The 14001-nt window shown below is 40.5% G+C and overlaps 1 protein-coding gene across 2 annotated transcripts; it reads right to left on the reverse strand.

Annotated features, from left to right (window-relative positions):
- Nucleotides 1–915: 915 nt before the first annotated feature.
- Nucleotides 916–4176, reverse strand: LOC308112745 (uncharacterized protein). Of its 2 annotated transcripts, none has more exons than XM_080468486.1 (5): nt 4056–4176; nt 3841–3969; nt 3526–3721; nt 2708–2883; nt 916–1457 (listed from the first exon to the last, which is right to left on the reverse strand). In XM_080468486.1, exons 1-5 carry the CDS (start codon nt 4086–4088, stop codon nt 1377–1379), a joined length of 615 nt encoding a protein of 204 aa, XP_080324612.1. In that variant the 5' UTR covers nt 4089–4176; the 3' UTR covers nt 916–1376. The 2 variants fall into 2 exon arrangements, with proteins under 2 accessions (XP_080324612.1, XP_080324611.1); XM_080468485.1 differs by having other exon boundaries at nt 940–1457; nt 3526–3730; nt 4056–4141.
- Between the last annotated feature and the right edge of the window lie 9825 nt (nt 4177–14001).

Here is a 14001-nt window from a genome sequence, read left to right on the forward strand (position 1 = left end):
CCGCCTCCACCTCCATCCAAGGTATTCCAATTTCCCAGTTTCCAGTCCAAAGACATGTATTTGAAACTGATTGTTGGTTCTGAATTGTCCGTAGGAATGAAGGGGAGCGTGTGTGACTGTCTTTCTCTATGCTTATGATGATTTAAAGGATGGATAGATAAATGAAAGCATATCGAGAGTGCATAATATGTATTAAATTCCATATGTGGGGTGCACAAGCTCTCTCCCACGTCCACTGAATTAATGAAAGGCTCCATACCCTGGTATCTAACACAGGGTGTTGAGGAAAATGTCAATCAAATCTCAGAAAAATCTGAAAAAAAGTTTTACTTGTTATTTTACTAACATGGCTATGTTTATTATTTTTACATGTTATAATAGAGGTTCTTCGTGCTCCTATACGTGATTTTTTTAAAAATTTAAATTCAACTGAAATTTAGAAAAAATAAGGATATAGGACACATCGGACAATTCTTGAAGTTCCACCTCCCTGTGGGTTTGTGTAATCTGAGGATTGACCAGTAGATGGTGATGTGTGAACATTGTTTTCCTCTTTACTTGCTCGGCTGCTCCCTCAGACAGACACTTTGACTCTTAGATATGTTTTTTTTTTTTTAACATATGTTCAAACAGGCAGGATTGATCATCACGTGATACTCCTTGTGTCTTTTTGTCTCTGAGATTTTGAAGCCGGGTTAGATCTTGTTCTCACTGCTCTGTGGTGGCTGGAGAATTTTAATCAATTTTGTGGACTTCTACTGTTGAATTAGCTTGAGAAAAGTAGCTGAAGCTTACTTTCACTTCTTAAAACAGGAATTACCACACCACAAAGGTTTGAGTTCTTAGAAAACGCCTTCAATTGAGATCGAGGCTTGAGATCAAACATCAAAAGAATAAGCAAACACTACAATATTTGGCAATAACAGTACAATAACAAATACTATTTTGCAGAACTTTATTGTAACACAGTCAATACAAACTGATAAACACTCTGTTTTAATTGGCAGACAATTTAATATGGATTAATTTATTGTTGCAGAAATTCATGTGTCAGTGTTTAGCTGTTGTTTATTTCAAAAGATCATTTTTATACATGAAGGAAGTGTGACCCGTTGCTCTCAAACAAGACTTACATCCTTTTATGTGTTTCCTGTTGCCTGTCGATCACTATGCTGCTAATACACACACACACACACACACACACACACAGCCATCCTGCGGTATGGTTTTGTACCACGACACAGTTTTATAAAAAGACAGCACTGAACAACACCAGGCGTGAATCTTCCTGAGAAAAAGCAAATATTCAATAAATAAAATATGCAAAGATTAAAATGGAATCTTTATTTCCATGGCTGCTGGTTTTGAGGATGTCTTCAGTAACTTGTCGTCTTTGACCTCTGCAGATCCTGAGTCCACCTGTTCTGCTGTTGTCTTGAATGTCTTTTGTGAAGAACCTGATTTATTGAAGAAATAGACAAAACAACAGCAACTTAGACTGGAAAGAAGCCCACCCACTGGATTTCTTTAAAAAAAAGAGAAAAGAAGAAACAAAAGTCTTCAAGGTGGGGGCAGGCTGCTTTCAGAGGAAATGGTGCCTCAGAGCAGAAGTGATTTCGCCTACATTTGCTCCACCAGTGCAACGGAGCTGCATTGCAGTGATCCCTTACTGAGAAAAATACAACCGCTCATATACAGCATACAGGAGTTTTAGACTAGATGTATTAGCGATATATTTGTGAACACAAAACCACACGTAATTTACAAAAAGTGGAATAAACCCCCAAAAATACACTGACTACAGACATTAATGAGCTGTACTCTAGGATTTTTTTAAAAAGTGATTTATTTATATATTTCTTAGGTTTTTGTCCTCAAACTCTGTATGTCAGTCTGACCTGTATGAACCTTATTTCTCGAACCAGCAGTTTCTATCATTAACTTATTCATTCAGTTTATAGTCTCTTTTTGGTGTCTTTCGGTCTATTTGCTATCTAGGGCTCTGGGTTGAGTGTTTTTGAGTGCTTTTAAGCTTTTTTCCAAACTGGGGCACCGGCCCTCAGCCACAGTAATGTTGGTAAACAATGAGTTTAAGCCTGCTTTAAAGCTCCATAAAGCTACACTACCAAAAAAAGGATTTCAATCAATCAATCAATCTTTATTGCAGACTCTCAGGTCCATATGAAAACTTTAAAAACTTGTAAAAACAACTAATTTGTTGAGTTAATGTAATTCAGTCATGTCAGTCATTTCTATCTATTCAGATAAAGTGGAATGACATGTATTACATTGTGTATTTCATTAAACCATTCAACAAAGAGAGTCTCATGTTAATAAAACATATTTCAACTAAATAACTGCTTAGTTGATTTTTTTTTTTGTAGTGTTCAGAGATGGACATATTATTGTGATACACTGTGGAGTTTCCTTCCTGCTCATCATGATCCCCCGTGTTGTTAGTTACCGCCCAAACCTCATTTTAATGTTTCCACTGAAGTCTGCTTTTAAGCCCCTAAAACCCAAAGTTTCCTGTGTGACCGCAGTGGTTGATTGTTAAGATAGCATACGACTTTATTAATCCCACAGCAAGGACATTAGCTGCAGGAAAAGTCTGGGTTGAGTCTTTAGCATGTATACCCGTGTTTTGCGTCTCAATTTGTAAAAAAAATAAAGAATACGGAAAACAGATGAATATGAGCATATTTACCCAAATACTTATTAGAGACAGAGCAATTTTGGCCAGGGCCACGGCCAAGTAGCCCATTGCGCTCCACATGAGTGGCAGGTCGTGAACTTCATCGTGACAGGAGAGAGTCGAGTTCGACACACTGGTTGACCTCTCAAACTGGCCACTGGTTGTCCCCTCAAACTGAGCCACACACTCTGAAGATGAAAACCAAGAAAAGTTCAATCCAAATGCATGTATGGCCAATTTAATAGGCGATATAATGAAATCTAGATGGTACTCCTGAGTAGCGTTGCACTCTTTCAGCTGAAAATGTGATGACGTTGTTGTGGTGCGATAGAGTATGATTTGTGACAACTGCGACTGGACCGTCAACATTTTTAATTCCTGCAGTTCCTCGAAGTTTCTCTTTGAATTTTCTGCTTCTGACTTCTGCTCCGTTGCGCACAAGGAATAATCAAGGCTGTCAGTCGATTGAAGCACATGAATTAGTTAACTGAAGTAAATGCGATTGATTGCACTTTTCTTTCACATTTGAAATTATGTCATTTAAAATTTTCAGAGCGGTTAATGGAAACAACGTGTCGTCGTTCAGTCAGCCTTGAGCCATCAGCGCATTGCGCATGGTAATATTGGCAATATAATGTGCAAACTGACTCTTGAAGTGTTCAATTTACATGAATATACTATTTACAAGACTGTATAGTGCACATACAATAATAGATGCAAAACTAGAATAAAGTTAAAAAACTAAATAAAAAATCCTTAAGATGCATTTGGGGTGGGGGGGTGGGGTAGGGTGGTATCTTTGGGGTTAAGATGATAAATTCAGATCTTACCGTGAACTGTCAGATTGACGCTGAGATACTGGTTCTTGCCACCGACGTTCGCTCTGATCGCACACTCGTATTCGCCTGAATCTTCAGGAGTGGCTCTGGGCAGCATCAGACTGTGGTTCTCTCCAAATCTGGCTTCTCGAGAGAAGTTGTAGGGCTTGCTGCCCTTGGCAGTCCACCTGATAATGCCAAGTTTTCCCTTGGCGATCGTTTTTAAAAAGCAACAATCCACAATTTCAGTATCTCCAAATAACATTAAACTATCAAGTCTGAAAATGGCAGTTATTAATGCCTAAAAGGCAGAAAAGGCTAACAGACCTTGGACCAGACCAATGAGAGGAAGTTCCCGTGTTCGCTGTCGAGACCAGGACACGGCAGAAGAACATCTTGACCACAGTCAGCTTTAATATCCCGGTGACTCTGTGTCACATAATGGACTGACAGCAGCTACGAGATTCAAAGTACAGAACAAGCATATCTGCATGACTGTTCTAATCAGTAAAATCCATTATACTGATAATGATCTAACTCACCTGTATGAACAATACGACGTGGGTCTTACTCATTGTGTGGTGTGTGAGTTTGTGGAAACAGGTTGTCTCGTTTCACTTGAAAGGACATGACGGCTTCCTGGAAATTGGGCTCGTAAGAGCTGACGGTATCAACATAAGGAAACAAAATATGCCACCAAGTGGTGTTTCAACAGTACATCATTTCTCTTTAGTTACTGCAGCTCATACTGACAATCGTCACATCAAATTCATCAGCAAGGGAGCAAAACAAAAAAAAACTAAACGGAGACTGCAATTTCTCATTTCATGATTATTATTATTATTATTATTTAATGTCTGCAGTGAAGTTCAAAATTGTGTCTATTTTTCTTGTAAAAAGAGACTGTAAACCTCTGAGAAGTGACGAGACCAATGTTGGTCGAGTAATGTTGTCCTATTACTGTTTAAGGAGCATTTTGTGTCAATCTACTGTCGAGTTTAGAAGCCACACAAGAGGCTATTCAGCAACAGGGAAATGGTTAATGCAGTCACAATTCCTGCTGTCCCAGCGCGGCTGTTACTTAAATGAAAACCATTGTTTTGGAGCTGTTGTCAAACAAATCCACACAGTTGTGACAACTAAGCTGTTCTGTAATAATACGTTTATGTGCACGATAAGAAGACAGGCTTGGCACACAAGTAGGGCTGGGCGATTTGGCCTACGAAAACAAAACTATGACCTTTTTAAAAAAAAAATCTGAGTTTCGATTCGACATTAGATTTTTTTCTCTATGCACTTAAAAATGACTGCAGACATCAGATATATTGTCAAAAATGCAACTTTATTGCTGTGATTGTCCTCAGAGCTAAAATGCATATAAACAATTCCAAAATAAAAAGTAGATGAGGAGCTGTCATTTAACAAATTCAAGCTTTAACCCAGTTTTAAGCAAAAGTGCAACAACAACTACAGAAACCCACAAGGAATGATACAACGGAAAAAACTGTGGGGGGGGGGGATGCAAAATAAATGTAAAAAATGAATCGATTAAATGTTTTTAGCCCTACATAGAAGTAATGCAGGAATTACTTTCCCAAGTAACCGTCCACCCATCTTCTCTACTGCTTATCCAACTCAGGATCGCAGGGTCGCTGCAACCAATAGAGGTGAAGAACGGGCACACCATGCAACTCTTTTATTTTTATTTGCAATAGTAATTGTAACCTTTTTTAAATGCCACAAAACTGTGACACAATCCCCCAAAATATTGACTTCACATTGGAGATAAAACACAGTGTAGAAAACAAAAAGAAAGTGTTATAAAAGAAGAGAAACTGCTATGGAAACAGATATTTATATTTATTGGTACTTAACGATATTTGAAATAAAATATTTTGATTACTTTTTAAAAGATGGACATTAAGGGGGATATTTGAAAACAACACTGAAATGACTTTATATTTGCTTCGCAGTAAATAGTGTCTTTACCAATTAGTCATTTTTTAGAACTGAAATTGATTGTCCCATTATTCTTTTAAGAACTCTGCAGTAGTTTAAAAGAGTTGCCATTATTAAGACTCAGCTAAAAAATCCATATCAATCCATTAATTTTTTCAGTCACACAAAACTCAACTGGGCAAACTATTAGTCATGCGTAGCAATTGAACTACTCAAATTCCCCCCCAAAATAGTGATGCTACTCTACAGCTCACTAAATAGTCACATAATCACTGTTTTGGAAAAGTAAAACATAGCAAATAACCCAACCTTCATACAGTAAGTGGACTTGGTGAGGTTAATAACTCCAGCTGAGGTGTAAACGTGATAACCACCGTTGAAGGTTGCGGTGTGGGGTGGTTGCAGTTCTTGATAGCAAGAACTGAAAAATTCAATAAGGCATTTTCTGTCAGGACCTTGCAGCCGCAGTGAATAAGGTAGAAACACGTCTCCTTTTGAAGATTATTGTGAAAACACACATTTGTAAATGCACCTTTTTAAATAAACTCCACTCTGCCTTGATGTTAACTTGATATTGTTTAGAATATCATCTGACAATTTAAGTTTGTATTTAAAACACATTCTACCTTTGTTGTTAAATGTGTTATGTACACATTTAACAATTTTTTTGTGTTTTTTTTTTTTTTTGAAAACCTAAAAAAATATGTTAGATTAGCATTTTTGTTTTTCCCATTTTATGAAAAAAAAAAAAAAAAAGGTTTATGGCTGCTTTTGACTACACATTGACTCCATTACTGTCAGTCCAGTTCAGACTGTAAAATACATTGGACATGAATCAGACTGTAAGTTGGGCAGTGAGATGTTTTCCTCCAGAAACTGGCTGTCTCACTAACAGGAGGCTCCCATCAATCACACACCCACACACACTCTTATAAGTGTGGCTCATCCTGTTGTTTTGATGGCAGGGAACTCCCCATTGTCTGCCCTCAAGCATATTACTTGTATGTGTCGTTCTTGTTGACAAAGGAGGTCGATATATGGTTATTAATAGCAGACTGACTGTATGGAAAAGGGAAGAGCGAGGTGTTTGGATTCGACCATCTGCATTAAACAATGCTTCATTCAGCAGCAGCTGGCACCGCGGGAGCGCGACTGCTGAAACGTACCAACGTTACAACAGAACATAGTGTGGGTTTTTTGGATACCAGTGACTGCAGCTGTGAGAGAACTGTGACGAGGAGAAATCAGAGAAATAAATAGCAAATGCAATCACACACGATCCTCCACTTTTCTCTCAGCTGCAAATGTGCTGATATTCCAGTGGTGCATTTTGCAAAATTTCCTAAATCAAACATGAGGGAGTTTTAAAGCCGAGACAAACTATGTGTCATAAGGAAACAGGAGGTCCTGGAGGTCAGTGGCAAGAGCTGCTCAGGCTTGTACGACTCATCAAAAGTTGTGATCCTCTGAGGGTGTCATTCTCCGTGTAAATGTGAGCGAGTGCACGTGTGATTTGTGCACGTATGCATTTGATTCGGCTCTGGCCGCTGCAGTTAAAGGGTGTTGCACGCCACGGCAAATCCCAGAGGTTGTTAGCACGCCCAGCTGCCGGTGCAGGTCTCCATGTTTCTGTCAGCGAGGTTGTTCACTGCACACTCTCTCGCCTCTGATTGAGGAAATCCTCTGTTTGCAGAAATGAGACATCCCAATGGTTCCGCCATCTCTCCCCCCGGCCCTGTACACCGAGACTTTCCCATGAAGGCCCTGCATGTTTACTGGGGTTTGACAGATTTAAAGCTCTTTGATGGGCCATTACAGTGCCAGTGTTTCAGTGCAGGCTAAGAGGACAGATTCCGAGATAAAATAAGCAAAGCTTAAATTTACTCCAAAAATGGGTTGCTACATAAGTGGCTATTAGAAATCCACAACACTAAGAGCATAGACAGTCAAGGCCGTTTCTATTCATATAAGGTCTTTATTGCTACATGATTCTTCTTTTTCAGCATATTGTGAAAACTGGAAAAGCAAAAAAGACTATTGATGATACATATTGTTGATTATTTAAAACAAGTTCATTTAGTGTATTTAATCAAAATAATAGCACTCTTCAGCTTGAGTCCTTGTTGAACCTCTGTTGGTGTTCTAGTTGCCTGCCACAGTCCAAAAACTGGCTTTTTTTTCCCGCTGATAAAAGAGTCTAAAAATTGCCCAAAGCTTTGAATGTGAGTTTTATTTTGAAAACACTTGTTTGCATTAAATGATCATCTGTCTTTGCTTCCAAGAATCAAGAGGCATCAGCAACGTTCCTTCTATCGCCACGATTTGGATCAAAGACAGAGGGCCGGGCGGGGGATTCTACTTGTTTGGAGGCCGTCACATCTGCGGTGAGTCTGGATCAAATAATAGTTGTTGGTTTTTTGGGTTGTTTTTTTTTAGAGACCTGTTCAAGGAAAGCACAGTGATTAGCACTGTCACCTCATAGCCAATGGGCTTGGAGGCTGCTCTGAGTGGAGTTTACATGTTCTCCCTGTGTGTGTGTGTTGGTTTTCCACAGACACTCTGGCTTCCTCCCAGTCCAAAAACATGCATATGAGCCAAATGTAATCTAACCAAGATCTAACCATCGTTCTCTAAAATTAAGCTATTTTAACAACTCTGTAGTAGCTTATAAGAAATGTTGAGCCTTCTTTAGAACTGGACATGTGGAACTGCTCTCGTTCATGCTTCAGGAGTCCCCCTGATAAACATAAGTAGGTCATTATTAGGATTCAGCAGAATTCAATATCAATCCAGTGTTGTAGAAGCCGAGAGACTCCGGAGACAGGCAGAGTATTTCACTTAATATCAGTAACAACGCTAGAGACTCTTTTATTTTATCTTCAGTCCCCGACGTGCGTCTCAGTTGGCCAAATCACCTCTCAGTAAACTCATACGTCCCATACCACTCAACGTGGGATATAAGGCAGCTTGCATCTGTCAGTTTCCGCAACTTTCCATAACCATCCATCTGAAATTCACACTCACTTCACACTACGACTGGTCGGCAGTGTGGAGGCGAGAAAGAAGCTGAGGATTGCACTTCTCTCTATAGCTTTCTGTTTTCCTGTTGCACCTCCACTGGTGGTGCTTTTCTCATGTTCAGCCAGGCCCAGCACGATGTTTGTTTTCTTCTTCGTGTTTTTAAGCCACATCCATCCATTCATGATAGGATCTTTTGGTCACCAATGAGGTTTAAAAAAACAACATTGTCTTAAAAAATTCAATTGGTAGCCTGTTGCAACATTTCAACCCTGAACATTAAGTTCAAAACACATTTCACGTTGAATATCAGAGGAAAGGTTAAAAAATGATGACCCAGGTTTATCATCCGAGCATCATGAATGTCTGCAAAAAAAAATAAAAAATAGACAGACAGACAGAAATGTTTGCAGCAAAGCCATGAACCATCTGACACTGGAGTCACGCGGATAATGTGTAGCAAAGACTTCCTTTACATGACCTGTTCAGCTCGAAATGACAGACGGGCAAAAATGCTGCAAAATGGAAATGCTCATTGTGACATTGCATCCTTTTTTGAATGACAAAATGTTTGTCTTAGAGCTGCACAATAAAGTGGTGGTTACAGTCTCACAGAAAAGATTCAGGTTTGTTCCTTGTTCCCGCTGAAGTTTTCTTTTCGGTACTGCATCTTTCTTCCACAGTCCTCAGACATGCTTGTTTCATGAATCGGTGTCTCGAAATTGGCCGTGTGAGTGTGTCTGGATAGTCTCTCTCTATGATGGCCTTGTGGAGGTGACCTGTCCGCGGTGTAGCATGCCTTTCGCTCATTGTCAGGTGGGATCTGCTCAGCTCTTTGCGACCCTGACTCAGACAATGCGAGAGAAAATAGACAGATGTGGTATTCTCAGACTTGCTCTGCTGTTTCTGCAATAAAATAATCCATGTTTCATTTCATTTAAATTCACAGTGATAGACAGTCCCACATACTGTGGAAAATAAGCTCTCTTATCTTCACCCGAAATGTGATATTTTCTCCCGTGTGATCTGGATAATGTCTTTGTTTTGTCCTGCTGAATGCAGCTGTAACTCGGTGAAATGATTCCTGTCTTTGTGAGGGAATTGAGGCTGCAGCGCGGCATCACATTGCCTGTTCAATTGTTTATTTAAGGAAGCAAAAGCCCCCTTTAAGTCTGCTTTGCTGGATTTTCACCTCTGCCTCTGGGCCTTGGCAGGCTGCAGACAGTTGGGCGTGTATTGTCCGAGCCTGCAACAGAACACAGCAGCCTCACGACGGGCTGTATTGTTCCCTGATTTCTTCTCTGGGATTTCCTCTGACTAGCTACCCCCACCCACCCCTCCTATTCGCGCTCCATCATCCTCTCTCTGTCTGAAGGCCTTGCCAAACTCTTTGGCACATGAAAACAATTGTTCTGGTGCATTTTAGGGGATAAAACTGTCTCCTCGCATGAGTTTTTCTCCTACAAAAGAAGCTCAGCTGATGGCCAGGCAGACAGGCTTCCTCCTCGTCTTCCTCCTCCTCCTCCTCCCCCTCCTCCTCCTCCTCCTCCTCCTCCTCCTCCTCCTTCTCCTGCCTTTGGAAAAGTGGTCATGTTCAGTAAAATCGGAAGCAAAGTATCTGAGTCTGGAGCCACAAAGTGACTCAGAACCATTAATATCTTTGACACGCAGGTGGAGCGAGGGGCCATCTCCCCTCCCCAGCCAGCGAGCGTTTGAAACATGCTGAAACGGACTCTGAGAGCAAAAGCTATTAAAATATTACCATGTGCAGGTTTGTGTCTAACAACAGCTCGCTGGCAAGACTACAACATTCTGAGCGTAAGCACCCACCTGGGAATCAGGACAGCGCTCCCAGATGATGCTGAAAAAACGCTTCACATCCTTCCTGTTTCTGGATCATCTATTTTAACTGTTTTTTTTCTCTTTTTTTTCCCCCCTCTCTTCTGTCGGTGAGGCAAGGACAGGAACGTGTTTGAGCTGTCTGAGCAGTGATTTGTGTTTCATCTGTGAAGGTGTTTTCATGGAGACATTGCTCAACAGGATTCATTAAGCTGTGCTTGCTAAACGTGACAGCTTCCTTGTCTGTGTGTTTAGATCACATAACTGTCAGTCAGCGTGAACGCATTATGTCAGCCTCTTCCGCTTTTATTCTTGAATAACTTTCTCATAAGACAGACAAGAGCACTAAACTGCAAGCTGTGATGTACAGATGTACAACAACACACTGAGATACCCAAAGGGGAACTTAAAGAAACTGCTTTAACACACTCCAAGGTGTTCACTCTTCATTGTACTACTGAAAGTTGTTCTTGGGTTAAATCAGCTGACCAGCTTGGATTTTCTTGGACTTACCACACAACGGAAGTGTGAAATGTTAAGCTTTTTATCTACAAAGGGTTTGGTGGCTTTTTTTTTTTTTTAAACAAATCTTAAGATGAGAAATATCAACGAGTCACTTTGTGGTTTATAGGTTAGGACTTTTGTTATATAGTCTAGGTCACAAATTTGAAAGCAGGTCTGGGCTTTCTGTGTGGAGTTTGCATGTTCTCCCTGACTTTTTGTTTTTCCCATAGGTTTTCTTCCACAGACAAAAAACTTACATTTGAGGTGAACTGGTGAGTCTAAATAGCTCACAGATGTCACAGTGATTGTTTGTGGTAGCCTGATCTGCTGACCTGTCATAGCGTTTTGCATGTCATATGTTGAGTTACATTATACTATTTGAAAAGGAAAAGAAAGTTTTGAATCGTCAGTGAGAAAAAGTTTGGGAAACCTGCTAATAGACAGACCCGTGCTGCTTGCAGATCCTCTGAGTTGCTCCCAAACTTTTCTCCTTGTAATCCCCTCAGATTGCCTCTGGAAAAGCTTCAGACGCCCTTTTCAAATCTCTGATTCAGCCTGAAATCTCAGTGAAGCCAAGCAGCATAAACCCACTGCCACCAAAGACACGAAAGCAAAAGCCTTCAAAATGAAATCAGCGGACAGGTTACAAGTTTTGCTCTAATTTCTCAAAAAATGTCCCTATGACAACCTCAAAACAGGAAAAGCCTCAGATCCCGTGCCTGCTCTTGGACTTTGTTACTGCCGGCAGCGTGCTTTTATTACATCATCAGACTTGAACTTACACAAACTTCAGATTTACACCAGGGAGGGTATCTCCTCTTACGGTAATCCTGTAACATCCATCATGACTAGTATTCCATCCATCTTCTATACAGCTTCATGAAACTGGGTCGTGGCTATTTGCAAAGGCAGGGTACATCCTGTCCCGGTCACCAGTCCATGTCAGGGTAAAACACACAGAGAGAGACACACACACACATTCTCGCCTTCAAGGAAATTTAAAGTTAAAGATGAACCATTTGTGGACTGTGAAAGGAAACCAGAACAGCTGAAGAAAACCCACACATGCACATGTAATGAATATTTTCATAAATGAAAGGTTACATCGAGGCTGATCAAGACTCTAGACTGTGATTAGTTCAAGAAATCCTCAATGAAGTCCACCATAGGTTTCCTTTCTTTAGCAATGGAATTGAAATCATTATTACAAAAATATAAAACAAATTTAAAGTGATTATGGCAGAAAATACCAAAAGGCTTTTCCCCCTGCTATTATTCACACCCTGTCTCCATATGTCCAGGGCTCCAAAGCCTGTTGATGTTCTGGCTGTGAGGAAGCGTTGGAACAACTGCATCACCATACTGCTCCATGGTATTCATTCGCTTGTTTCCAAATACTTATTGAATTAAGTCGGTTCTTAATTGAATGGTTTATTTATCCTTATATGAATTTAACACTGGACAAACTTTATTCAGTAATCGTGGACTAGAGACTATCAGCCAATTTTTTTAATAAACAAATAGATGGAACAACAATCATCACTCATATTCCTCAATTAGTAGAATTGATAATTACAATGCAGAGTTAAAAAGTGACAGAATATAATTTAAAACTTCACATTGCTAGGTCTTATGATAAATTCATTGTTTTCTGTTTGCAGTGTTAGTTATTATGGACGGTGACGGTTGTGGCAGATTTTAAGCAAAAAAAAAAGTTAGATGGCGACATATAAAGAAAAACATTTTGTGTGTTTACTTGCCAAGGACCCAGTGTGCAACAATTCATTTTAATGTTTTTGTGCTCATATTGAAGCTCATCCTTTACAGGCAAGGGTGTCACACTCATTTTAGTTCAGGGGCTACATAAAGTCCAGTTTCACTTTAAGTGTGCTGGAACGGTAATATAGCACTATTATCACCTTAGAATTTATACTTCAAACTTTTCTTTGTTGTGGCAGAGACTGGACAAGATGAAAATGTCTAGGTTTTAACAAGACAACAATCTCAACACAAAGCCAATTGTAGTTAAACCTTCTGGTGCAAAATACAGTGAAATGTCCCAGAAAAAAACATCTTCTTTAGCTGTGGTATTGTTTGTATTTTTACAAACTCACCCCGACCGCATGTTTGAGGCTAGTTTGATAGCAACGAAGTAGCAAGCTTTCATGGCAGCATCACAAATATCTCAGCTAAGTGTTGCGTTGTGTTCGGGACACTTAAGAATTTTGTTTAAAAAAAATCTAATGTTTCTTTGGAATTTTTACAATTTGCTTGGTGGTTCAGTGGCAGGATTGGAGCCTCTTATTGGCCAGTTTTGACCCACGGGCCTCATGTTTGACACCCTCGCTTTAAACGAAAGCCAAAAAACTCCCAGTTAAAGACGATAGCGAGGCAGGGAAGTTTTGCTCTTGCGTTTCCTGCTGCTGTCTTCCACAAAACAACTCTGGTGATCACATTCATTTTTCATCTGAAGTTATAACCCTGGCAGGACAAGGAGGAGGAAGTGCCGTCGAGCTTCATCTCATCCCTGTAGAAATACTTCCTGCATAAAATCTCTGCTGGGATTAAGAGATGCGAGTGTCTGAGGAAGAGGGAAAAACTCACCAAAGCAAAGTGGTAAAGCTTTGCAATGATCCCCAGGTGGATCCTCTGGACTCACGCCTGTCAGACATGTTAAACAGATCCACACTGACCTTATCTGCTGTCGGTGCTTCCCCCTCCCCGCCGTCTCCTCTGATGGTTGCTGCTCTCAATTTGTTACCTGTCATCCCGGGTAAGTAAAAAAAAAAAAAAAAGATCTCCCTCTGATTTCTTTGGGAACTCACTTTTTAGTAAGCTCGCCCTGGGATGCATCACCGGAGAGCTGTACATCTGGGTCCCAGTGCCGGATGATGTCAAGACTGGCGATGACCCAAAGCCCACCGCACAGAGAGTTCCTCGGAGAGGTCGGCTGCACGTTGTTTTCCCTTCCTCTGTCTACGTGACATCTTCCTGCCGGGGGGAGCCTCGGGGAGCCATTTGAGGAGGCCCAGTGCCTGAGCATGGAGGACAAATTCAACTTATCCTGACAGAGCAGGTGGGGGAGGGATGATGAGGGGAGCAAAGACCCCCAGCAGGCACCTTTAACGGCCTTAAAATTCACTTTCCATATAAACTCCTGCCACTGGG

This window comes from Lipophrys pholis, assembly GCF_963383615.2.
Source record: "Lipophrys pholis genome assembly, chromosome: 8".
Classification (NCBI taxonomy): Eukaryota; Metazoa; Chordata; class Actinopteri; order Blenniiformes; family Blenniidae; genus Lipophrys; species Lipophrys pholis.

What these genes read in the sequence shown, in the direction of transcription:
- LOC308112745 (XM_080468485.1), bottom strand. Translation starts at nt 4,088, where the DNA reads ATGAGTAAGACCCACGTCGTATTGTTCATACAG. An exon ending in CGTCAATCTGACAGTTCACG is followed by an intron (nt 2,884 to 3,525) that starts GTAAGATCTGAA and finishes TTTCATCTTCAG; the next exon opens with AGTGTGTGGCTCAGTTTGAG. An exon ending in TGTCTCTAATAAGTATTTGG is followed by an intron (nt 1,458 to 2,707) that starts GTAAATATGCTC and finishes TCAATAAATCAG; the next exon opens with GTTCTTCACAAAAGACATTC.